The following is a 27,594-nucleotide window of genomic DNA, read 5'->3' as shown; positions in this document are numbered from 1 at the left end:
AAACACAAATCAACCATCAACTAACTTCCACTTATTCATATTAGTTATACATTAATTCTCAATGAGTCCTTATTAAATCTTGTTTATTACTGCAACTGACAATACTACAGGTAATATGACAAATAGCAAACAGCTAATTATGGATTATGGTCTATTAAAGGTAAAGAGATTGTTGCATATTAAATTTGATCTTAACTCTGTTACATGTTTGGAGGTAATAGTTTTCCTCCAAACAGAAACAAAAAGTTTCTGTTCTCATTCAACAAACACCAAACGACAGCAGCAACACTCAGGTGATTCTTTAGGAGTGAGAATGTGTTCCCATTCCCAAAGTGAAAAATAGTTATAGCTAGTTGTTTAGTAGATGTGCATTAGTGAATAAAAACTTCCCATAAATAAAATCCAGTCTTTTTTACATTTTGTAGAGTTATTGTAAACAAAAAGCTTTTGCAACTGACTGGACTAATTAGCTAATTTAAACATACAAGCATGGTGGTGGTTTACTTTCAAGATGGCGTCGCATTAGGGTCCTGGGTAGAGCATCATGGGAAGCAGTGGCATTGTATCCATTGTCATTGTAATTTACTGCCTTAATTGTTTGGACCGCGGCAGAAGGTTCTGCAGCTAACATCCTGGTGCCAGATACTGCAGTACACCTTCGGGGGTCCACAGGCTTCCACGCCTCAACAGGTTTGGGCTGTTTTGGCAGCAGAACGGCGACCAAAGCAACATTAGGCAGGTGGCCATAATGTTGAGCCTGATTGGTGGATGAAATGTAGTAAAGGCAGCTCCCAGCGTGTATGAAAAGGTTTCACCGTGCCAGAACATCTATTGCTTTTTTTTTTCTTTAATTGTTTGTTTTGCTGTCATATTTGGGTTTTAAAGTAGAGAACAGGTTCATAAAAAATTATGTTTTATTTTTGATCTTTGATCTCTTCCTTTAAAAAGAGAGCTTGCATCTCTGTGTAATAGAAAAGGCTACAGAAACATTTATTTCCACCATGCTGCAAGTTGTAATTTTTAACAAACTGCACCAAATACAGAAGGAATACATATGCTTCAGTCAAAAACTAATTACAGCACATCCATTTTAAATATCTGGGCAGGAGGAGGAAGACAAAATGCTGGTGAAGCTAAATCTATGCAGTCTTCATATAACACGTATAAGTGATACAGTAGGAAGTTCTGTAATAAAACACCTGCAGGTCATCTCATCTTCCAAATTACCCTCTGATCATATCAGATCAGCACATTTACCTAAATTACCTGAGAGTCTTCCTTCACAGTCTGAAAGCGAGTTGGAGAAACCCCAGGAGTCAAATCAAGAGTATTTCCAGGAAATCCTTATATTTTATGCAGCATGTTATCAGGATAAACCCAGAGACAATTTGGCAGTGCTTTAACTTTAGCCTTCTAAGACTTCAGGTCCGTTGGGAACCGTTTTGTTTTAAAACGCAGAGATAATCAGACGGCGGAGAGGAAAGATGAACAGTAAGAGGAAGTTTTTCAAAGCCTCTCCAAAGCTCTGCTGACGGAAAGTACAAGTCCTGTGGAGGATTTTGGTGCTTTAATCATTCACATGTGGGCCTGGCATATATTTATCCATAAATGAGCGACACAAACAGCTGTTTGTGGTTTGGTATGCGTACTCACCGAGCATTATGAGCGTGGTGGTTCCCTGCTCGTTTCCAGACGGGTACGTAGCGTACTCGCAGGTGTAGCGCCCGGCATCGGACATGCGCAGGTCTTTAATCCTTATGGACGGGATCCTCAGGTTGTTTTGGAGAAAAATAACTCGATCCTTAAAGGCCACGTTGGGAAAACTCTGCCCATAGGTGGGGTGGTACACGGCAATGTTGTCCCTTTGGCCATCAACAGGTTCCCATATCCACGATACCTGGGAGAGCAGAGAGTTTTAATAAACACTGGAACATTAATGAGCTAATTCAAGGCAATGGAGTGAGAATAAAAGTATGCAAAATACACAGCAGTTTAAAAAAACTGCTGTGCAATGGAAAAACACATTTTATGACTTATATTTGTTTTACATAATTAAATATGAATAAATAAAAAATGCCAACAGGCCTTTTCGGGTTTGTTTGGAGAACAAGGACAACACAACTGAACCACATTTAAAACGAAACATTTTATTCAGTGACTAAATTGAATTTGATAGACCAATTACCCAGCTAAACAGATTTATAGAAACCTTGATTAAAAATATCAGTTTTACTAAGTTGTGAAATGAAAATGTTACATTAACAAGAAATGTAAATGGATGATAAAAAAGGAAGAATCATCCTCAACCACCTCTGCTGCTAAATTAACATTTTGCCATTTTACGGTTTATTATTACAGTTTTAACTACATTCATTGTTATTTTGATGCAGAGGAGGTTGATAGAGTGCAGATCAGAGTCGGTTTCACAGCGTGGACAGCTGACGTCAGAGAATCCAGTGATTTATGTTTACATGTGTAGGAGGTGGAGAGTAAAAGGCTCTTAGCTGCTACTTTATAACCATCAAGTGGCTTCGCTTAAAGCGACACATTTCCCACTAAAATACACTGAATGGCTTACTTATCCAGTCAGCTGAACATATAATCAGAAAGACTTACCAAACCTGCCTTTCCATCTGCACCATGATGCAGAACAGAAAGTCTACATGGATTCATGGAGACGAAATGGGAACATTTACAACAGTTACATTTGAAATTGTGTGCAAACATTAAACAGAACACAAAAAAAAGTGGTGCTGCATTTTTCAAGAACTTTGAACTTAATGGCTTCAGGACAAACTTTAGCTTCTTTAAGCAGAAATGACAAGTGACCCTTATAGGTGAGCGCTTGGTGACTGCTGTGTTTCATTGTCTCTGTGTGTTTTCACATGAGGGCAAAGTTCCAGCTACTGTAAATAAAAATATCTGTAAATAAATAAATCGAGTCCTCAGAGAGGCGTCATTGAAAATGTATACCTCTGCTTCAAATATCAGAAGTCAAGGCTCAAGTCAGAATTATTTAGCGTTGATGTGGCCACCTCATAAATAACTTCTAACTTTGAATCTCGGTTCAGTACAGGAGCAAATAGAAGTTCAGGTGCTTTTAAAATATGAGGTGAAACTGTTATCAACTGAAGTGTTCAGACAGAATTAGGACTTGTGTAACGTGACAGAAAGTTTTAATGGGCTAATTTTTACAGAAATCTGAGAAGAAAAACATGTAAATATTGGAACTAAAGAGTATTTTTTAATTCTAATATGAGGATCTGACCTCATTTGTGAGAAAGACAAAAGTAGGTAGTGAGCTATTTTAATATTAGCTCACAATCTCTCTGTTTTAGCATAACGTATGAGACTAGATCCAGAGTCTGCGACTCCAACCCTCAGGTTTGACTCTCCTGCAACTTTTGGATGCGTCCTGCTCCAACACACTTCAATCAAATGGCTGAATTACATTCTTTCCATGTCAGCAGGTTTTGCTAAGGCCTGGTCATTAATTATTCGTTTGATTCAGGTGTGTTGAAGCAGAGAGGAAAAGTTGCAGGACAGTGGCACTCGAGGATTGGAATTGCATTTATTGGCTGGAATAAGCCTAATAAGTCTCTACACAAAACATCTGGATTGGATTGCTCTACAGGACAACCTTCAATCATCTGTCAGCTGCTTGGATTCTTCAAGGGAGAGGACTTTAACTGTCCCATTTGGATTATTCTATATAGAACAATCCAACTTGGTGAAAGCAGCAAATTTCCCATCCATAGAAACTTTGAATCTGATCAAAGAACTGTAATGATGGTGTGTTTGGGACTTTCACACCAAGAACCTGACATGTATTCACTGGCATCTTCTTCTAAATGTTGGATGGATGTATCTCATAGCTTTACTGATTCTTTTTTTAGATTTCTATTCCTGCCACATATCCGCCACATTCAGTTAATTGCAGTACAACTTTGGAAATTTTAGGGATTTTTTTAAAGAAATGACTTAAATAGATACATTTTTGATGATACAAGTTACTGAGATGCACCAAAATTAGCCAAAGTGGTAAAAAAGAAAAAAAAAAAACACTTTGGGTAAGGGGACATAAATCTTTTACGGGACTGAATGAAAGATTTGCTTTACTTACAGATTCCCTCTCAAGGACCATTATAAGCTTTTCTTTGTGAGATTTCTGATTGTGACAAATATCGATATCTGCAGAGACTCTGCCCTGAGGGAGAACACTGTGATGCTTTCCCACATTGATTTCATTTTTCTCTGCTGTTTTCAAAGAGACAGCCGAATATTGGCTAAAGTGGGAGTCCAGGAAGGAGAGGGAATACAGCTCATCAATACACATTTAGCAAACATCTAAACGAATGACATCTGAGGGGGAAAATAACGCAGAAACAGAGGGGGATACAGACAGGGATGCAGACTCTACGCCACATATCATCTCAAATTAGGAGATGAGACTCCCTGTTCAGTTGTTGATTGCAGTGAAAATAAAACACAGGACTAATGAATCTATGTGCAATTTCAGATTTTGTATATGTGAGCAAATTACCTATTGATTCCAACCAGCAGCCTGAGGGCAACAGATCCCTAAAGATCCAACTGAACTAGCAAACAGCTCATTTATGCGGGGGTTTATGTATTCTATGAAATGTACTGGAAAGGGGCAGAAAGTGGCGAAAACCATCACAGCTCCTGCAGAATTAATTAGTTTGCTTTGTTTACCTCTACATAGCTGCATGTTTAATATCTGATTGTTATTGTCAGTTTTTATAATACGGCATTCCTCCGGCTAACTGTAAAAATTACAATGGAAACATGTTTTTACATCACACCAGTCATGCCAGTTTGTATAAGAGCTTTTTGTATGTACTGGTCTTCTTGGACAATGCGCATTACTGTGTGAGCAGAATTATCCACGTATCATATTAATTCATTTCTACTTTAAAATAAACACTGCAATTACGAAAGTCTTACCATTTTACAGCATTAGCAGGATAACAAAAAGTTTTGCACATATTTGTAATGGAGAAAACTTGATATGACCACCTGGACTCCTCGGATAGAAAACAGTTTACTACTTAGCTCTGAACACTGTACACTGTGAACAGACCAATTCACAGTTCAGCATTTGGGGAATTTGTGCAGAAAATAACTTCAATTTACTTGCATGTTTTTTTTTTGTTTGTTTTTTTGTAGAGCATATCTAAAATATTCTAAATAAAATACAGCTGGGAAATTGCAGGCATTTTTGATCTCTAGCTCCTGTAAATAATGGTCCATTGTAACTACAGAAATTGAGAATATACTAAACTGAACTTCAATGTAGGTTTGGACATATTTAAATACATATTTTGGGATATAAATCTGTTTCATAGAAAGTACCTTTAGATTAGGGCTGAAACGATTCCTCGAATGATTCGAGTACCTCGATTACTAAAATTCCTCGAGGAAAATTTACCTGCCTCGAAGCTTCGTTAATTTATGTTTTATTAGTTAGCGCACCGTGTTCCGGCCGGGACTTCATTTGCGTTGCGCGGAGCTCTCACTTCCGCCTCTGAGTTGTTGACAAAAGCTAAGTCTCAGCGGCATAAAGTCCAATCTTCAAGATTGGCCCGTGGGGATTTTATTGATTGATGATAATGCCCGACTTTTTATCGTTTTTGGGGAACCAATAAGCATCCTTAAAATGACTGGGGGAATGCCTGGAGTACGGCAGCATTTCTCCTCCGGGGCTGCTGGTTGAAAGCGAACGGCGGGAAGAGCGCTGAGGTGAGCGGATAGCCTGAACAGGGCGGGCGGCTGAGTAGCTGATGCTTACCGTGTAAATGTAGCTTTACCGACGAACCGCACAATACATTTCATATCCCGGTCTGAAGAAACGGGTGGCGGAGCGCATCGTACATGGCTGGTAGATGAGTTTCTGAGTGTGACCAGTGAAGGTGTCGTAAATATCCCGTATTGCTTCCCCCCGTGTTCGTCCCCCGGTCTAACGGTTCGTCAGTCCGCTGGTCTATTTCCTCCCCTCCACCCCATGTTCGTTCATTCGCCCTCTCCTCCCACTCCAGGCGGCATTTCCCGTATTTTCAAACCCAAAGCGTGACAGGTTAGGTGGCAAGGTGAGTTTAATTAATCTATTAAACTGAAGATGAATACATAAACTAAAAGCTGGATTGTAGACATTTTTTATAAGCATATTTGTGAGCCTGCCTCTTTGTTATTAAATTCAATATAATTTCAGATTTTTCTATAACTTTTCTTCTGGTTAACTTAGAAAGTGAGCTATTATTGTTACAGGTTAGTTTTCTAAACTACAAAAAAGCAACTGTTAGGGATGCTCAAATATGAAAAATTGGACTGATATTGATATCTGATAGTATTATGCCAGATTTACCAATATTTCATTTTATAATTTTTTTTATCCGATTACTCGATTAATCGTAAGAATAATCGATAGATTACTCGATTACTAAAATATTCGTTTACAACAGCCCTACTTTAGATTATTTTTAATCTAAAATAAAATAAACTTAGGAAATGAGAGGATCGTGTATGTAATTTCATAATGATCTTACATTGGATGTTTTTATGCAAATCCATGAAACTCTGTGAGGTTTAAGGTTTAAATTTGTGATGGAAGACAGACATAAATAATGCCAAGTTATTTCCAGAACTCCATGTAATCGGTGATGTTTCTGTACGTGATAACAGAGCCTGCCAATGGCCTAATATAAAGTTTGTAAAACATGATTTGTTGACCAAAGCATTTATTTAGTTGACCTGTGGAACAGACTCAGACGTGTCGCACCGTTTTGTTGTCTGTAGCACAGAGCAGCTGTTTGTTTAGCAGCAGGGGTGGATGCATGCACAGACTCACTCAGCAGAAAGAGGACGCCTGAACAAAACACCAACTAGTGGCACCTTTCCATGGAGGTGTGGGCGTGTTTATTTATGCTGCAGAACAGAAGCTCTGCAGAGCATCTGCTAGATTACATTTATTTCCCTATGATTTTGTTTTTTATTCTGTAACATCAATGCCAAAGGCTGCGGTTTTCCTTCTCATTTCTTGTCTGCAGCTCATTAGAACATTGCTGCTGAGTTGAATCTGTTACATAGGCAGAAAGTTCAGTAAACGCAAGGCTCTTTGTTTTTCTTCCCACATATAGTTGGTAGGTTGATGCTCCTGGTTCTCCCTGCATTTCTGTTGTTTTTCTGTCCAACTTTTCAAATGGTTAGAGGCACCGCCCATACAGAGGCTGGTACTGGTTCTGCTGGAGTCAGAACCAGTACCAGTAATTTATCTCTACTGTACCCGGGTTTTCTCTGGATGCAACACTGTGACTTTAAAAACCTTAGATGTCATCATCATTATCAAACTGAATTTGACTTTGTGTGAATTGCTGTTAGATTAGATTGGACTGAACTGTCAACAGTATGAATAAATGTTACCAAGTATTTTTAGTTTAGTTTCTAGTGAAAATATCTTAGTACACTTGAAATAAGACAAAACTTACAAGTAACTGTTTAGGAACTTGTTCCAAGTTAATTTCTTAATATTAATTTCCACTTATTTCACTTGTATCATGGGAACATGTTTTGTTATTAGTGGAAAAAATCTGTTAGTGGAACCAGTCCTCCATCAATATGAACAAATATTAATCTAAAACAAGCTCAAATTTCTTGTGGAAAGATACTTGTAAGTTAGCACACTTTAAATAGGGAAAAATAAAGTTATTTGCACCAGAAACTAGACCAAAAATACCTATGATTGTGTTTTTGCAGTGTGTAAAATGAGATTATTTGTAATATGCTGATAAAGTAAATAATTTAATCCAAACAAAGTGAATTTACAAATCTTTACTAATTTGACATTATTTTTCCAAAGGCTTTGGGTCGCCCATCTGAATCACTGATTTGCTGAGTTCCAATCAGTATCTTGACCTGTGAGGCCTACAGACGGCTTCAACAAACATCCAAGTCAAACACGAAGCACTGGATGCAGAGGAGCTCTGGATTCTAGATCAGCGAAGATGGGCTCTCTGGAGTGATGACTCACACCTTTCCGTTTGGTAATCCAAAGCATAAATCTGGTTTAAATTAGCTTGGCTCTACACAGAGAGACATTCTGAACAATTTCAAATTTTCAACTGTGTGCCAACAACTTGTGGATGTCTCCTTCCTGTACCAACATCACTGTGCACAGAAAGTAAAGAGCAAGCAAGACTGATGTGAAAGATTCTTGAGAGGCAGAGAGTCCAGAAAGAAAACCTTTGGGACGAAAAAGAACAAACTACAAGCCAGATCTTCTCGGCCAACATCAGTGTCTGATGACAAAACCTCTGAAAAAGTTGCCACATTTTTACAAAAACAGACTCGACCTTTTGGAAGGCATTGATAGGAGAGTTGAACCTGCATTAAAGCTGGGTTGTCATTAAAGGCAAGGGAGTTAAAAATGTCAGTCTGGTGTTTGTTGGGCCATTTTCTTGTCTTATTGAAATTCTCCGTTTTGAATTCAAGCATTTTATAAATCAAATCTTGAAAAATGATGCTATCCCAGAATGATTAGAGGTTTGTACCAAAGAATCACGTTTAATATGTGTAAATCGTTAAAACAAATCAATGTTCAGAAAAGTCTTGCGTAATTGTAGCTGATGCTCTGATACTTTGGGGAAAGACTGCAGAATGCAAATTATGATTTTAATAACACAACTACTTACAGGTTAAATAGCATTAAAGTGCAAAATAAAATGAGTATTTCTGGAAATCCTTAGAGAAAAGCTTAGATTCACAGAAAAATTGCTTTGTGTGGATGTTGCTGTAAAAAGGGATCCATCAGTATGTTTTCCACTCATCCTCTGGTGCTTCATCCCCCCACCCATCTGTTGATGGAGCCTCTTAGAGCCAGCTTTTATTCTGCTGTGGAGGCTGCTCAGGTTTCCACAAAAATCTGCTCTTTACCTCTATAAAAAGAAACTCTTTTCAACAGAAAGTCGATCTCCTTTCAGAAAAACATGTTTATTGTTGATTCTTTGAAAGTTTTTGGGAGATGGAGGAATCTTAGCCCCAAAATAATCCAGTTCTCCCTCCTTCTAACCTTTAGCAAGTCATCAAAGCCAAAGCTTTCAAAGCTAATCAAAACAGTGTTGGTTTTTGTGCCAACCTGTGTGAGCTTGGTTAAACTCCCTCCATCGACGAATTCACAGCGCAGATCGACAGATTCTGTGGGATAAGCCTCCAACTCTTCCTCCACTCGCACTTTCTGAGCAACGACACCTGCAGCAAGAGAAAAGGGAAAATCAGGATTTGCAAAATTCCTCTAAATTCAATTTTTAACCATTTCAAAATGACTAGCAGAGTACGAATATAGCGTACGTCTGGAGCTATAACTTAATTAGAGATAAAAAATGTTTGGTAACAAGCCTCGGGGAGCATCTCAGCCAGTTTTTTTCATCTCAGCTCCTGCTTATTACAGTAAAAATCACCCACAGGGGGCTGGCGCTAGGGGGCGAGCCTCCAGGAACGCCACGCCGCTTGGGAATGTTCTGCTTTTGATGGAAAAGCAAAATCAGCTTATAACCCCACGCAGGAAAAGTTCTGCTGAGCAGCACCGGGCAAATGGACCTAGGTGGCTCCACAGAGAACAAACAGGGAAGTCGTCCTCCTTGAACTTAAAGGGAGCAGCAAGACAAGAAGTCAAACAGAGTCTCAGAGCTCGGCAGGATCTGGTTTTAATGAGCAAGTTTAGAAAAAAGGTTGAAAACGTATCACTTGTGCTTAAATTTGAGCAGAAACACCATCAAAACCTGAAAACTGGAGAGAAATGATTCCCTTGATTAACATGCAGCTCCGTTGTGTGACTGAAGGAAAAGTTCCAGATCATGACGGATCTCCAGAGGAATCTCCTATCAGAAACATTCAGATTACAGTTTTTTGGGGTTTTTTTGTCAGAAAATCAAACTTCATCCCACTTTTCAAATCTTTGGACTTTGGAGATGCGTATTCTTTTCTCTAAGCTCTTCTCTTGCAAATGTTATCTTCTGGTTATTGGGCTTCAGAATCGAGAAATTTGGGTCAATCTGCATATGTCTTCCTGAACTAGGCCATCTTTTGCTTTACAACAGGAATTTTTATTCCAACCTCCTGATCTTGGAGTTAGATAGCTATGGACAGCTACCTACCCATAGCTGTCCATGGATAGATCCTTGCTCTTCCATCAGGAAGTAACTGGGGATGTTTCGATCCAGTATTGATATCGGAAATTGGTCCAATATACACCAAAATCTATTGGATTTGATCGGACTTTATCTAAAATGTCCGACAGAAGCAAGCCGACAGAAACACCAATCTTCAGCATAAAGCTCCACTAAATAGTCAGCCCCAGCATATTTATCCATCAGCGCATGCGCAGGTCAGGTGACCACAACAACAGTGTTTGCTAAACAAAGCCAGTGTCGACACAGTGGCAGTACTTTTCACTAAAGACCGAAACACATGTTAGAGATGAGCCGAGTATAAACTTATCAAGCACAGAATCAGGGAAGTTTAATTAGACAAACCTCGTCACACGTTGAAAGTAAGGAAGAAGACTTTGTAAGACCACTGAAGAAAAGAAACAAACCTCTGGCTTCTTCAAACGACAAACTCTTTGAAATTAATCTAAGAACAATCCTTCACATTAATGGAGAGCAAAACAAGAGAGAAAGGCTCTTTAGCACACAGTCAGCTGTCATTAACGAGGACAGCAACAAATGATTGACAGCGCAGCATGTCTTCTTCTTTTATTAATGGCGGTTGGCAAACAACCCTTTAGTGTACAGTACCGCCACCTACTGGAGCTCAGAGTGCCGAAATACTTATCTTACAAACAATCTGCATATTATGCTCTTATTGCTAAAAATTGAGATGAAGCAGTAATTTAGCTAACTAATTATCTATTTCTCTAGTTTTCTCTCTTACTTCTGTTTACGCATTTTTTTCTTAATATTTTAAACCTCTGCTTACAAGCTGGTTATGACCCGTCAGCGTAAAATGCAAATACTCAAAATGTCTTCTTAGTTTAAGATTTCCATCAGTTTATAAATTTGAGTTTGTAAAAAATAGAACAGCATCACAGTTCTCCTGGGAAACCAAATTTAATTTATTAAAGTCAGCCTAAGTTGCTTCTAGTGTCTGAAGTTGACATTTCCTGACAGAATTACAAAATAAAGCTGATGTAGAGGATCATCGAAAGATCTGAATGCAGAAAGGAAACAAAGTTCTGTGAATATTCAGCCACATTCTGCGAAAACAAAGTACCAACAATCACATTTAATGCTTATTTTCTGTGTTTCTACCTTGTGCTAAATAAATTCATCATAATCTGACATTAACTGTTGCTGGCTTTAAACAATAGCTCATCATTTTATGAATTAATCCTCATCAGGAAGTTTCTAACCAGCAAAACTAATTGCTGCCTCTGCCCTTTGTTCAGAAATGACACATGTTGCAGAAACACACTGTGTGTACTTCCTAAGATTAATGCACCATAATGAACTTGTTACACTTTAAATTAGGAGAGGAAGAAAGAAAGTGACTCAAAGAGAAAATGAAAGAAAAGCAGAAAGAAAGAGGAGGAACAAGAGGGGAAAACAGAGAAGTTGTAATCCTTTGTGTGTGTGATCCGGTCCAACAATCTGCCAGCATCTGGGAGAATAAAAGCCACATTTTCTGAGGAGGTTTTCATAGTTTGGGGATGACAGTCAAATCCCTTTTTTTGTTTCTCACTTCAGTAACTTTTACTGTAACTCTGGATGCCTACTTTCTGTTTCACCCTGCTTCTCTGACCTCATGCGGAGATCTGCACCCCCCGCCACCAACCCTCTGCAGACCCAGTATCAAATCCAACCAGGGTCTCCTCTCCTGCAGCTCCCCTCTCAGCCTGCCTCTGGGCCTATAAAGATAAAATTCTTGCTCGGAGCCGGCCCTCTCACTCTCCCTGCAAGAAAAGGGGATAAGCGCTCGCTAACTGCTCGCTAACCCCGGGTGGTTCTGCTGAAAAAGCCTCTTAGTGTGCGAGGGATTGATTAGGACAATAAGTTACAAGCAGCTGCACGGAGGTGAACGGGCCGGGGAGGATTTAGGCGGCAAATCAGCTGTAAAACACAGTCACACAAACAAAGAAAATAGAAGAAGAAGTGTGCACGTGTGCCTCAGGCGATGCCGGGTTACGCTGGATTTACAGCATGCATGTAGCTGCATGACTACAAATACATGGAAGAATGAGGATTTTTTTTTTTCACCGTGAAGTCATATGCATGCTTAGTGGTGTTGCTGCATACATAAATCAGAGCATCTTCACTGTAATGTCAGTAGATGAGACAGACTCAGACTCTGAAGCTCAGTCTTTACCCTGAGGGGGCAATAAGGCTCCCACTTCCATGTAATTCAGACAAACACATAAAATCAAACCTTCACTTTTTAACCAGGTTTTACACAAAGAACCGAGATTGCATCAGCTTTTTATATTTCCTCTTTCCTCTCAATTAACTCATCAACATAAATCCTGCTAATCCCATTAAACTGATATGAAAATCCACACACACCAGAAACACAAAAACAGGCACGAACTTTTAGATTATTTGAAGATGTCAAAAATGTATTTATAGCAAAAAATAATAAGAGAAAATGTGCTGTAATGTCGGGAAAAGATGGAGAGAAATAAAGCAGCATGATATTAAATATTGAAAAGAATCAAGGAGTAAAAAGTCAGGAAAAGTGTAAAAGAAGCTGGAAGGAAGGAAATTACAGAGACTGATAAATGCAACAGAATAAAATAACAGCACAGAAAGAAAGTGAGGACAAAGATTTATTAACGTAAAGGGGTTAAAGTTATGACTAAGGCAGGGAGAGCCTGTAGGCAGAGAAGACTCAGGGGTGGAGAGACAGGAAGTGTATTTGAAAACGGTCAAAAAGAAGAAGCAGAACGGGATGAGAGTTAAAAGGTGGAAAGAGACGATTAAGTTCCTCAAACTAAACCCCAGAACAAGATCAGGATAGAGAGGTTTTCTATTATTTATGCATTCATACCAACCAGCTGTAAAACATTGTTCTTACTAAAGAGATCCAAACTGTCACTTGTTTTCTCTGAAAAATGATCATTTAATAAAATGCATTTCCTGGACATTTGGGATTGAAAATAAATAAAGTGAAGGGTTCAAACGGCCGGTATGGAAATGCTTCGGTAAGAAATGAGGGCATAACATTTGCAAAGCCAAATAGAGAAAAAAAGATCTGAGTCCTGGACTAGACTTGTTTTAACGTAGCCAGTTTTAAAATGCATGTCTTACCACATCGTTACAGGTTGTGCACGTAATTTGAGATGATGCCCACAGAGAAAGAAAGACTGTGTTGGCTGCTCCAGCTCCATGTCTTTCCGGGTAATTTGAGCCGCTGGACTCGCCGTTCTCAGGGATCTCCAGACAGCAGCTGATCTAGTTCTCCATCTTTCAAACATAATTTCTATCTTTTGACCATAAGGTAGAGTTGAAACAGCTTCAGGCTCAGCACTCTTCACTACAGCAGACCAGATAGACTGATAAAGCTTCAGCACATCAGGTGTGAATTTGTAATTGAACTCTGATGTTCTACAAACCTCTGCCTCAGCTTGGTTGAAGTGAACACTGGCGCGGTTTGAATGCATATGTGAATGCCAAGCGGACCGGAGACTGCTCCAAAATCAGGAAAAGAATGATAGCGCAGAGAACTGTGGGTAAAAACAACCAAAAGAAATGGGAAAGTCTAGTGCCAGAGAGGAAAATGGCTTGGGTTCTTTTACCAACGTTGAAAAAGAAATCCTACTATCACTAAACTCAGATTCCATTTTAAAAAAAATAAACCGCAGCAACTGAAAATGGAATAAATGTTGCAAATTTGGTCCCCAACTGAACCAAGTCTACACAATAAAAATCAACAGAGCCCATATCAATGACAAACATTACTCATACATGTCCCAAATATACATTTGACAGACTCTTTATGGATGTCATGCAGAACTCTAGATGGAAACTTCTTTCCTTTTCCTCTCAGTACGAAGCCAGTGGCTGTCGTCATCCAGCTTTAACAATCGAAGTCTGTAATTCAACAAAGACAATTATTGGAAGAAGGATCTTTGTCAAATGAAATCACTGGTTGCCTTCATGCTTTTCAGAAAGAAGGTTAAACATATGCACGACGAGCTGTTGGGGAAATTGGTGTCAATGCACCTCAATAAACCTTATCTATTCCATCCTTTCCATTATAACCCCAATGATCCCACAATTTGCCTCCCATTCTACTGTTGCTTCAGCTACACGGAGTGGAAAGTCGAAGAGGGGAGGCGGTTAAATGAATGGCCATACTCTGCCTGCCTCCCTGCGCTCTGGAGAGATGAATCACACTTAATTGACATTTAGAGGCTTGTGGCATTTGCCTGTTTATGCGGCGCTTCCCCGTGTAGACGGCGTGCAGTGTAAACAGGAGGAATATGCTGATGGGGTGCTCACTCATCCACATTAACATCCAAATCACATACTAATAGAAGGCAATGATGCACAGCTGTTTTGTTTTGGAGGGTTTTTTCCCCCCTGTCAGCCTGTCACCATGTCACATGTGTCAGATTGTATCGGGGTGATTTCCAGCAGCTGTCAAATGACAGAAAGGAATAAATATCTGGATTTAACGGCTCAAACTGAAGCTACAGCAGGCAGTGTAACAGGGACTCAGAATTTCAAAGGATTTTAATTTGTTCCTCTAACTAATTGCATCAGATTTGTGGAGAAAAAAAGCCTCCATCCAGGGGCCCTGTGCTGAAATATTTCTTCCGCTTCACTTCTTTTTGTTTCATGGATTTTGCTGTTCAGCTGCAACTATCTCCACAAAAAAGCCCAAAGGTGTTCAGCTGGATTCCATTCAGGCAACATTCTCGGCCAGATTTTTTCTCTCTTCAGAAACTCTTGTGTGAATTTTGGCAGTGTGCTTCAGTTGGTTATCAGAGTGCAGTGTTGCTCTTCTGCCAAGCTTCTGCAGAAGCATTTAGGAGTTTTCATTCTGCTGTGTCCTCAGGCATTCGGGTTGCCATGGATACAGTTCAGAGCGTCAACTCTTCACTCATGTGGTCCCACAGTATGACACTCCCTCCTCTTTGCTTCAGGGGTTGTAGGGATTTATTAGATTTAAAGTTTTGTGAGAATGTCACACAAACATGCAAAAAATGTTCACTAAAGTTTAAAAAGCTTCTGTTGTCATCACAAAACAGTTGGAGTTATGAGATTTAATTACACAAATTTAGTCACCAATAAGGTGACTTTAATTATGTGCATTAGCGTAAAATGGGACTGAATATAGAGACATATTGAATAAATCTGAATATGTATAAACATTGTTTCCATTAAGTCCATATTTCTGAATTTAAAATGTGCTTTTCATTGGGGTGATGTAACATTCTAATCATGTCGTGTTTTCATTAGCTGCAAGCAGAAATCATAATTAACAGAGAAAAAGGCTTAAAAACATCAGCGTGTGTGGAATTAATCTGTCTGTGTTTCACTTAGTGATGGAGTTACTGAAATAAATGAGCTTTCTAATAATGTTCTAATTTATTGAATATGTCTAAACATATCACTTTTCTGTTTTTTAAAAGAAATACCTTTATTGTTTTTCTATCAGTCCAATTATGCATCACTGTGTTTAAAATCCCACAAAAATGCTTTAACGTTTGTGGCACAATCTGAAAATTTCTAAAACGACAAAAAAAAAAGGTCCGGATGAGAAACGCATGTTTTCCCATCTAAGATGCTTTTTCAGCCACTATGACGCCTGAGAAGTAATTGGTAGTTGGTTGTTCAGTTAAAAGAAAAGACCATTTCAGTTTCAATAGTGGCAGGATTGGCTACTTTTCCTCCCATCACATCTCTGTGTTCATCCAGCAGTAAAACGGCGTCTGCCTCGGCAGAATGGGCCGCTACATGGGGGTTAGCCGTGCAATCATTTGACTCCATCATATCTCTATCCAGCAGCTTTTTACCAGTCAGGAGTAACTGCAGGCTGACGACGACGTGGCACCGAGAAACAGCTGTGGAGAGCGTCAGGCAATCAGGTTTAAACAGAGCTCCAGGCCATCAGTATGAGTGTGCTGTTAGAACGTTTCGGTCGCTGATCCCAGGGGTTGTGTGGCTCATCTTTAGGAGAATAAAAGTGTTTCAGGTGAGAGTGAGGGGGCATGAAAGCGAAGATTCAGGTGACAAACATAACTCTGGCAAGATGCTCTGCAGATTATTTCTGACCTTCACACACAGGAAGCCATCCACTCCACTTTTGGTGTAAAAATATCCTTTACATGATTATCTGGTGATGCATTTAATTCATCTTCATTTTGAAATGTAATCCTGGAAACAGAAGACCACAAAGCTTTGACGTATTCCACACAAGGAACAGGCTATAAACAGACCAGCATCCATTCAAATCTCCCATTAATGTCATCCAGATAACTGTTCAAAGGTGGCATGAATTAGACAGGAAGAGCTGCAGGACGGCTGCCGTCGAGTGAGTGTCTCATCTACCCCTCACTGCAGAGATGAATTACCGGTAATTGGCATTTGACAGCTCATAATCATCGCATTTTGCCGCGGCTCTTACAGGAACAGGCCACTGATCAACAATGAGGTGGAGGGAAAGGAGAAAGAGGAGATTAGTTGTCACGACGATGGCTTTGGTTTGCCTCAAAAAAAAGAGAAAAGCATTGCGTTCGCTGGCAGTCAAAAGCTCCTGGCATCTGTGAACGTGTGAGGATTTTAGTTTTTTTTTTTATTTCCACAATGATGCTAATGGAGCTCGAATTGAGCCCAATAACCATCATTCAAACCATTTGAACAAAAGCAGAGAATTTCAGTCATTGTCTTGAATTTAGTGGTGCAGCAATTCAGCTTCGGAACCCCAAGCTTGATTTTATTATTTTATTTCAAATCCGTAAAACTGTATTCCAAGTCAATGCTTACACCTATTAAACGAGCATTAGCCCAATAAAAGCAGAACAACCACATCTTTTTACTCTTGGCATTGTGTTAGTCAACATCCAAGATGGAAAATTTCTTCCAAACAAATGTTTCATCCCCCCAACACACAGACTGGTTGAATAATTATGATTAAACCCAAAAAGCTGCTAACTCTTCATCAACATACCAAACTCATCATTTAATCTGCAAAGCAGTTTCTCAAAAACAGATTCCTATGAGCTCCAGGAAAAACAAATTGGAACATCAGATTAGTTTTGAAGAAAAATGCATGAAATGCTGCAAAACTCTTTATTATAGCACAAAATGAAGGAATATTGTTTATTAAAACAACACTTATTCCTCTTAGACCTCATCAGATTAGCAGAGGAGTCTCAAAAATGGGATATTTCTGATCTGTGGTCAGGAAACTCCACTGATCATTCAGGCAAGACTACCCTTCCTCCCTGGTTAATACTCTCTTCCCTGTAAAGTTTACAACCACCTAGTAATGCATCCGAGGGAGATTTTAAAGAGAAAATTGCAAAGTGGGAAGCATTGCCTGCAATCTCTGTGGTTTGTTGTTAAATATTCAGTGTGATTTTGTCCCCAGTGTGACTTTAAAGCTTCTTTTATGAGCTGCGTCTACGATGGAAAAACACAAAGAGTTGAGTGGTGATGCAGGAGGAAGACCTTTAGTTGAGAATTTAAGATGAGTTAGAAAGTATCTCAGTTGCACCGTAATCTGCAATTTCATCTCATGAACAATGCATAAAATTTGACAAACTAAATCAGATTGAAGAGAAACTGAAGAAAGTTTAGCCTTTTAACGTCAGCGCTCTGTTAATGTGCAGCTGGCAGCTCCACTAATTGGTTTGTTTACACTGTGGGTGGCTTTTCTGTTACCATGTCGTCAGCTGACAACCCACTGGCTCTCAGGTATGTTGATTTTTTTTTTTCCAACTGGAACTGAAGTGTTTCACAGCCCACTGTGGACTGAGAAAATAATCCGACCCGTGGGTTTATAAAACCTCTTCATAAAACCTTTCTGCATTGTTTGTGAAAGTGCTCCATGGACAGGAAGCCTGCTGGGTTCTATTTCTGAAAACTTTGCATGTTTTTTATTTTATTTTCTTATAGATGCACAGCGTTCACTCACCCACATGATAACAGCAGTAACACCATCCTGCAGATGCAGTGTGTAAATGATCTGTTAAGTCGAGGCTGATTCACCAGTAATTGGCGTTTCACATAAAACCTCTGATGTTCCAGGTTAAATCAAGATTTTTTTTTTTTTTGATGATGCAGAGAGAGAACTGAAGACATTCTGCCACATTTAGCTTCAGAAGTGACATTGAGGCCATGACACTCCACACAAACGCAATTCTACTCATAATGAGTAGGCGGAAGATGTGCAGTTGAGCTAAATGTTAGAAACTAAAGGGCAGATTAACATGGAGAGCCTTCAACAGACTCCTGTTAGAGCTGACAGATATAATCACGGTTAATCACGATGTCATGGGCTCCATGTTTGCAGCACAGTTCTTAAAAACAACTTTATTCTACAAGCATAGACTGGTGAGTGGCAGCTTCATCTGCACAGTTATGGCAAAGTTGCACAAAGTTTGAAACAATGAAAAAAATGTAAAAATACAGTCAGATTTTCACATACAAATAAGAATTTGGTGCACAAGCTTTAGCTTATTGAAGATTTCTCAAAGTATACTAACAGAGTGAAATATATACGTCATATCTAAGATCTGAGGACAAAAACTCCAGATTTATACAAGTTGAAAAAGACAATTTCCGATGTGCCACATCATCTGGAAGTAAAACCAGACCGTTGCCCTCAGATGGAGCGATGGAGGTTAGGATGCTCAGGTACAACCGGAGGCTCAAACCAGCGAACTAGACTAACAGGTTGTTGACCAATAAACAAGTCCAGCTCCTTAAATGATGCTGGACTGAAAATAACTCTCCACATGACATCCAAAATGCTTATTTAAAAAAGAAGGATTGTTTTTGTCCAGAATGACATGAAGTAAGTTTAAATGAGTCGTGATCAGGCTGTGAAAATGAAACGCAGAGACACACAGCGCAGCAGCTACACTGACGTCAGATATGGAGAGATTTTTCAGCAGCAGAACAAAGAGTTTGATATTTATTATTTATGATATTTATTAATGAGCATCAAACCTGCTGGTTTTAACCTGTAAGGTTTAATTTAGTGTGTTATATTCACTATATTTAAAGATATTAATGCTTATTAAATGCTCCTTAAGGCTGCTGAGCAGGGGCGTAGCCAGGAAGTCTTTTAAGCGGGCTAAATGGGGGCCATGAGGAAGCAAATATAAAAACCTAAACAAATATCAGACTCACAACATAAAGGTCAAAGACTGGCATAAAAATAAATACATAAAGCATAAAAAATATTCTAATTGAAGCTATTTATCTTCTTTCTTAAGTTATTATTCATCAAATTGATCCACTTTCTCTCCGGGAGGATTTGTTGGGTGATCTAATTTGTGGTTTAAGATATTTTGTCAGAGTAGAGGGAAATGTTTTGCATAAAAAAATTTATTGTTTTCCAAATTATTTCAACAAATCATTGTAGTAATACTTGGTTCTTTTTAGAAGGTGAGTTTTTATGTATGTATGCCATTTATATCTACCATGTTTACAGTACGGTATAAGATATAAAAATGTTAGGTCACTATAATACTCACATAAATAGATATGAAAATAAGAGTTGAAATAAATGACCAGAAGCTGAAGAACATGACACTCCGAACAGGAACTGCTGCTCTGCTTCTGTTTCATCTGCGTAAAAAAACTCAGAAACTTTCTCTGACATGCTGTGGAACAGGTAGTCTGGTCATAATTCATTGAAGCGGCTGCAGCACTTGTGAAATCTCACAAACGTGAACTTCCTCACGAACAGAATGAATTCCTCATGCTTCAGGGAGCAGCCGAGGAAGGTTTTAGGAAACAAATCTCCAAAAACACAGCAGATATCAAGCCGGAGCTGCTTCATCCTGCATGCGGCTCTCAGGTAAAGGCATGTTAGACTGGCTCCATGTTCCAGGCACACAAACATGCAACAGACCCATCGTCTTCTTGCTGTTCTGCCTTTAAAGCTGGCAGCGACGCATAGAGGTGCAGAGTGAACATTTGATGGTTTACGTCCAGAGGCCTTTCTCACAAAGCAGAATTCCTGAGTTAACTGCATATCTTTGATGAGTGAAACCCAGAACATCCTTCAAAGCTGGAACATGGTCTGAAGTTTCAAAAAGGAGCAGCGCTGGGAATTAAACAGAACCCAGGTAACTTTGAAAGTTCGGCTTTCAGAGAGGGGCCCCTGCAAAGGCTTGAAATGAGCAACAAATTCAGGACATAAAGCAGCTCCAGACACTTTTCTGGGATTATTTTTCCCTAGATGTTGTTGTTTTGGATGACATAAACTTGGAAGGGTGAGAGGTGGTTTATTGGCAGGTGAAGATAAAAGTCCAGCTCTGCATGTTGTCATACGTCTCCTCGGCTAATGCATCAGGAGGAGGGCGGAGCCTCATCGCTCCGGGATTCACTTCAACCTCCAGCCGCCTCACTGAAGCTCAAACACATTTAGACGTTTCAGCTTCTACTGTACAGCAAATATTCAAGAGAAAATAAATGTAGAGATCAGAAGTGTCACGTGTTTGGGCAGAGGTGGTTGCATTCTTTGTCAACAAGGACAAAACAGTTAAAGGAGCCGTGCCAGCTCAGCAGTCAATCCGACCTTCTGTTACAGTTTTCTTTTTGTTTGCACGCTTTGTTGGGTGCAGTTCCGCCTCAAACAATCGACGAGCTTCGACTGCTCGACACACTCAGGCAGCTGCAGAGATCAAAGGCCAGCGAAAGATTCATCAAAAGGAATCATGAAGAAAAAAGAGCAGGATCAGAGTTGGAGCTGTGAACAAATTAGATGGTTGTCTAATTTTGGTGGAAGGACAAGCGGAGACAAAACGGCATCTGGAGCATCAAAGATGAGGAAGAAAATCTGAAAATATTATTTCAGCAAAGTAAATGTTTCTGATATCAATCTGGTTCATTTTTATTCTCCCCAAATACATCACAGATTGCTCTTTTGTATTTATCAAATTGAAAAAAAGAATCAAATATCCTCTAATATTTGATCTGCAGATAACCAAACAAAGGACGGTCAGGGAAAATTGGCAGATTTGATCTCTGGCTGGATTGAATGGAGCAGCAAAAAAAAAAAAATCAGTTTGTCATAAGTATGTTGTTCTTAAGTGTTTTAACACCCATCCACCCATCCATCCATCCACCCATCCATCCATCCATCCACCCATCCATCCATCCATCCATCCATCCATCCATCCATCCATCCATCCACCCATCCATCCATCCATCCATCCACCCATCCACCCACCCATCCATCTTCTTTACACCCTTGTCCCTTCGTGGGGTCAGGAGCGGTGCTGGTGCCTCTCCTGCTAACGTTCCGGGTGTTTTAACATGATACTGTAAAACTTCATAATGACTTTCTGTTGCTGCCCATCGATCTGCGCTGACTGATCGATGCTTTGAAGATAAAGGAATATTGCTAATTTTCTCTGTCTCAGGTTCTACAGGCAACACGGTCGATGTTGAGCTTCATGACAGAAAAAAGGAGTTGAAGTGAAAATGAAACCTGAAAAACCATAAAACTCCTGGAACTAGTAACATAAGAAAAACCATCAAAAACGCGTCGCAGACATGAAGCACGGTGGTGGGAGGGTGATGACTCGTTTTGCAGTCGCTCAACACCTTCTGTCATTCAGTCAACCAGGAAAAACATCCAGGATGGGTGGACTTTTTTTGGTTTCAGCTCGTTTATATAAATGCTTTTTTTTTTTTTTTTAAATACATAAGTAATGTGTTGTTGTCCTGGCTTCCCTTCCTACCTGTTTTTTCTTAGTGAAACCATTCTGGTATCTGGTGCTGAGCGTTACTTGTTAATGGCTCCATCAGCTCCAGCAGCAGGTACATTCTGCTGCCCTTTAAGAAGCCCATTAGTGAGGATGTGCAGACATCTGAACTCCAACTCCCATCTGCCTCACTGCAAGAAAATCACTCTGCGCTGCTCTGCTGTTGTCTTTCACATGTTCTGGTTTGAAACCACCAATGTGTCAGAAACATATTCATGTGCTTTTCTGAATTCATTATCTCATATTTCATAATGATACGAGTTATTATTTCATGACTAATCCATCTTTCAACTTGCTCTCTATTTAGAAAATGGACACAGCATGCACATCTTTACCTGTTAATAAAAATACCAAAGTTATCCACATAAGTACCCACTGAAGAGACTCACAAGAAGAACCCAAATCCCCACAAATGTAGGAGCTTATTTGATCAGATTAGATTTGTCCCTAATTTTTCCTCGACTCGTGGCTGAGAGGCAGAACTGCTGCAGCAGACGGGGGGATCCAACAATAGGGGCGGATTTGGCTCATTTCATTTCAAAGCGACATGGGTCCATTTTAACAAGCCCTCTTTAGCAAAAAAAAAAAAAACACAAGATGAGAGTAATGTGGATAGCCAAGCACTGAGCCCTAATTACTAATCATTTCTGCCAGAGTGAGAGGCAAGTGGCAAATAACAGGATTACAGAGCTGAACACAAATTAATACGAGAAGATCAGGTGACGAATAACAGCGACACGGATCTGGTTCGGGCCAGATAATGGGTCCAAAGTGTCCATAAGAGTGAAATTAGAGAATAAACAGCAGCATGGAGAGTCTGGGCACAGAAAATGCAACAGGAAGGCCGAATTTCTCATTGAATTCAGTCAGTTGTCACAACAGACAAGAATCTTAGATTACATGTTGCAGGGAAGAAAAGTCCAGTAATGTTTCACAGGAGCAGGTAAAAGGAAATATGAACTTATTCAACCAAGAGTTGTGGAATCAGATTTAATGCTTTAGCAAAAGAGCTGAGAGAAAATCCTGACAAAACTTTTCAATTATTTGTAATTTTATTGCAGTTTCTTTTTAAGCTTGAATTTGGGGCACATTTGTCTGATTTTGCCAGAATGTGAGCGGCTGAGCATAAAAGTAAAAGCTCAATGGACCCATAATTTTACTGTGAATTTTTGCAGAAAGACCCAGTTGAAAACATAGAGAGACATTTTTCATCTTCTTCTCTTATTTCCACTATTTCCAACTATGTGCAATTTATTTATTTTTTATATTTTGCTCTTTCCAAGATCCTCTATCTTATTCTAGTCCAGACTTTGAGTGGCAAACTCCTAAATTTGTATGTCATTATTACTGACACCACAGGAGAGTTAGGATTCTTATATTTCTGCTGCATAACTACACTAAAAAATAAAAAATCTGATTCTTGGTTACATTTATTCAGTTGGAGAAAAAATCCTGGTAGAAAAATAAAAGTGATGGTGAAGGATTTAGCGACACATCAATACTTTGCTCGTCCTTTTGCCAGCAGGGCAGCACCAACCCTTCTCCTAAAATATTTCACAAGGCGGGATCATACAGAGGGAGGGACCTTTGACCTTTCCTCCATCACATATTCTCTAGATTCATGTTTTCTTTTCTTCAGCTGAGTCCACAGGCTGCCTCAGTCTCCAGGATTTAAGGCAGGAGACAAAAGGAAGAAGGTTGACTTTGGGGCCACTGAACCATATTCTGCTCATTTTGTATTTTGGATCAAAATCCCACCAGATTATTATTTTACACTCTTCCTTATTTCCATCACTGGTTAAACTCCCAAGTAAATAGGACTCCTGAATGGCTGCATTGCAAATGGCAGCCAAGAGCACATCAAATAACACTGTGCTATATTTCAACTTCCCAAGAAATGTTCTATGAAAAAAATCCACCCATAGGTGAATTCATGAACTGAACTGTGATATAACTGCTTCATCATGTAAACCATTTAAACTGATTTGTTGCTGAAATGTCAGGGTTTCTGCAGGTTTCATCAAATCAAATTTAAGGCTTTTTAAGATCATTATGAATAAAATTTAAAACATGTATTATTACAAAAATGTACAAAGGAAAGTTGGATATTTTGTATTGTAATGCCGAGGTTTTTTACACAAATGCATATAACGTCGTATGGGTTGGCAACAGAAGTGAGCAGTGGTGATGATGGTCCCCATCCAGCTAACTGCCAATAAATTTACACTTTTCTATGATAGATGGAGGAAAGGATGCTAGCTAACTGGCTAGCAAGGGTATATTAGCAGCCAGTTAGCATTAACCTCAATCAGCTAAAACGCAATGAAAACGACTTGAATGTTTGCGTGACATGAAAGTCCCACGTTTAAACAAATTAAATACATTTTAAGGCCTTAATTTTAGATACATGAATTTGTAAGTTTCTAAGAATGTGTGGACTCACTGAATGTGGCATACAAACAAATTTGCCTTGGACTAAAAGTCCCTGAAAATTGACAAAAGTGAAGATTTATAAATTACAAAAAACTGACTTTAAAGGGATGGTTTTGGTATTGATGGTGGTGTAACAGATAATAAAGACACAAATCTCACAATTAAGATTTTTGTAAATTCAAGTTCAGAGTGGAAACCAGGAATCTAACCGGGAACGTTTGTAAAAACCTGTTTGTAACTTGTTGAAACATGACAGATTAAACTGCAGCTCTCAGGTCAGCTTTGTTTGACCCCAAAATAATATAAACATTTTCAACTGGAGCAAAAGTTACAGCAAACAACAAGAAAAGTAAATAGAGGTGAATCGAAGAACATCAAGATAAGAAGATGGGAGCAGAAAAAAAAACAGACGGGGAAAAAAAAACATGGATGAGAACAAACAGGCTATGAAAATTCATGTGAGGAAGAAGCAGAGAGAAAAAGCAGTAAAGAACAGGCTGGAGTTTTTATTTTTTTTTTTTGTTTAAAAGGGAAGATAAATGAGAATAAACTGATTCAGGCCTGGAGGAGAGGGAGGACGTTGTGTACCGGGACATTATTGTCTGAAATTACACAGGACGACATCGCTCCTCGCTTCCCGATACAATTCAATTCAAAGCCAGGGTTATTTGTCCCACCCTAAATTCATACACTGAAACCTTTTCTCTCCCTGTGCTGGGATGACAGCGCTGCCATATTAGGAGTAGGGACTTCTGTGTGTGGTGTGTGCATGTGTGCGTGTGGGGGTGTGTGTGTGTGTGTGTGTGTGTGGGGGTGTGTGTGAGAGAGATCTCTCCAAATCTATTATCTCTGCAGGTATCCGGGTCACATCTAATGGTCGCACAGAGTGACCCATCACTGCTGCCATAGCCTGGTTTCTGTGTGTGTGTTTGTGTGATCTCTGGCTGTCCTTGCTATGCCCCTGTCTAACTTCCTCTATGGTGTAAACACATACAGAACACACACAGGCAGCCTGTGTTGGCAGTAAAACACACACACACACGCACACACACACACACACACACACACACACACACACACGCACACACACACACACACACACACCTACACACACACACACATACACACACACACACACACCTACACACACACACACACACACACCTACACACACACACACACACCTACACACACACACACACACACACACAGCCTCCAGCTGTTTGTCTCTGCTGTCCGTCTGACAGACACTAAGCAGACTGACCTCAGCTCCAGCCTTCACATCCCCTCCCTCCCCCACCCACTGTAACTCCTCCTCTTTATCTTGGTTTCTTGTCGTCCACTGTCCTCCTGTCTCTGTTTTGTGTGTCTCTCTCTCTCCTGACTTCACTCAACATGTTTCTCCAGTTCCTTCTTCCCCTCCTGGAACCAGCCCGGCTTCCTGAAACGCCCAGCCGGACGGGAACGTTAAAACCACCTGCCTGACACGGAGCAAGTCCTCCCTGCAGCGGTCCAAACTCTGAGCTCTTTTTCAACATAATGGGAGAAGAGACCAACACTGGGAAAACAGTCTCATCACATCTATTGTTTTCTAACATGCAGTAAATTAGGCTGGTGTGTAATGAGCTGGGAACCCATTTAAACACCTTCATCTCTTCTCCTACTCGTTTGTTTTGCTGGGTTTTGGAACCAGGCGAATGAATTTGAATTTTGCAACTTTTGACCCTTTTTACCGTCTGTTACAGCCGTTTTTTATTCATTTCTACTTCCTCTTAAGATTTATAAATCAACACCCATTTATTGTTGACACTGTTGTCAAATGTCTGTCAGATTATTTAACAAATCGTTAATGTGTTTAAATGACTGAATGACTTTCACATCTTTTTTTAAGTGAAAGTGATGTGAGGAACGCTGCTTTCTAGTGTTGTGTGCATCTTTATGACGAGGCTAAACAGAAAATCTGCTTTTTAATGACAAAAATACTGAAATGACCTGGAAAAGCAACCAGCAGAAAACCCCAATAAGGATGTAATGGATGGTTTCCTCAGGTGTTTCTGGTTAACTCCCTGCAACGTGTTCCATCATTTTCCTCACTCTTGCTGTTCACTAACCTCCTTCACTTGGACAACTCACTGCGCCTCTTATTATCCGTCTGCTGGCCTCTTGACTCCCACAATATGTCACCATATTCTGCTCCCGGTCTGACAGTCTTATCAGCCTCGGGGCAGACAAGCTAAACTGCTGCAGTGGGTGGCAGAGCTACTGCCCCATTTCTGCTTTCCCAGGAAATCAGACTGCACATACACGACACGCAGAACAAAAACTAGACTTTACGACTTCTACAGTGACTAATACGATGTTCCTGTGACTTAACAAGGATCAATCTTTGCAGCCAGATTTCAAATTCAAAAAGGAAGTCTTCTAAAACCTGTGGCAGGTTGTTTGGTCACAATTATTAAAAGATAACCGTACAAGTAAAAAAGGAAATGATGTTCACTTTTACTGTAGCTGTTGATCTTCACCTTCCTCCAGGGTCTTTAGCTGCTTCTCCTCCTCTCTCCACCACCTGGTTTTCCTATTTCTCCTCCATATTTTCTCTTTTGTTTCCTGTTTTCCTTCCTCCCTCCACATTTTGTCAAGGGCACCCTCCCACTCTCCTCCTCTCTCAGCTACCCTTCTGTCCCTGTAATACTCCCCTTCTCCCACTCTGTTCCTTTCATCTACATCATTTTGAATGTCCCCCCTTCATCTCGTGCCCCTCACACCGTTTTTCCTCCACTTTCATCTGCTCCTAGCCCAGAGTCGGCCATCCTCAGATGCAGCAGCCTACTGCATCGTTGACTTTCCTCAGAGCCCGCTCTTCATAATATCTCCTCTCTCTTCAAGTCCTCTGACTTTCTCTGAAGTTTCTCTGAAGAGCAATCACCCTCATACTCCCATTTCACTGAAAGAAGGCACAATCCTGGTTGGGCTCTTGAAAAAGAAAGTCCTTGTGTAAAAAGCCTTGTGGTATTTTTGTGCAACACAAAAATCCTATAAATGCTTTCATTACGGTCCAAACCAACTGCAGTCTCTCTGAGTGAGTCTGGTTTTATCCTTCACTTCTCCTTAAAGTCTGAAAGTCAGCATCCAAATCAAGCAAACCAAACCATGCATCACAACACCACAGGAAAAACTGAGCAATAACTGCAAATTATGAG

The 27,594-nt window shown here is 39.8% G+C and overlaps 1 protein-coding gene across 4 annotated transcripts in view; it reads right to left on the bottom strand.

Moving 5' to 3' along the window:
* The window catches only part of pvrl2l (PVR cell adhesion molecule related 2 like), a 318,248-nt gene that overhangs the window by 170,036 nt on the left and 120,618 nt on the right, over nucleotides 1–27,594 (bottom strand). For all 4 annotated transcript variants that reach the window (XM_014998419.2, XM_014998496.2, XM_088010488.1 and 1 more), the window contains exons 2-3: nucleotides 9,152–9,264; nucleotides 1,654–1,897 (exon numbers count right to left, since the gene is read on the bottom strand). In XM_014998419.2, the coding sequence (XP_014853905.1) occupies nucleotides 1,654–1,897; nucleotides 9,152–9,264 (357 nt within the window). The remainder of the gene's footprint in view (nucleotides 1–1,653; nucleotides 1,898–9,151; nucleotides 9,265–27,594) is intronic.

This window comes from Poecilia mexicana, unplaced genomic scaffold (genome assembly GCF_051168715.1).
Source record: "Poecilia mexicana isolate PSO_F unplaced genomic scaffold, ASM5116871v1 scaffold_11, whole genome shotgun sequence".
Taxonomy (NCBI): domain Eukaryota; kingdom Metazoa; phylum Chordata; class Actinopteri; order Cyprinodontiformes; family Poeciliidae; genus Poecilia; species Poecilia mexicana.
The sequence above is the reverse complement of the archived record's forward strand: the minus strand, read 5'-3'. Positions and strand labels throughout refer to the sequence as shown.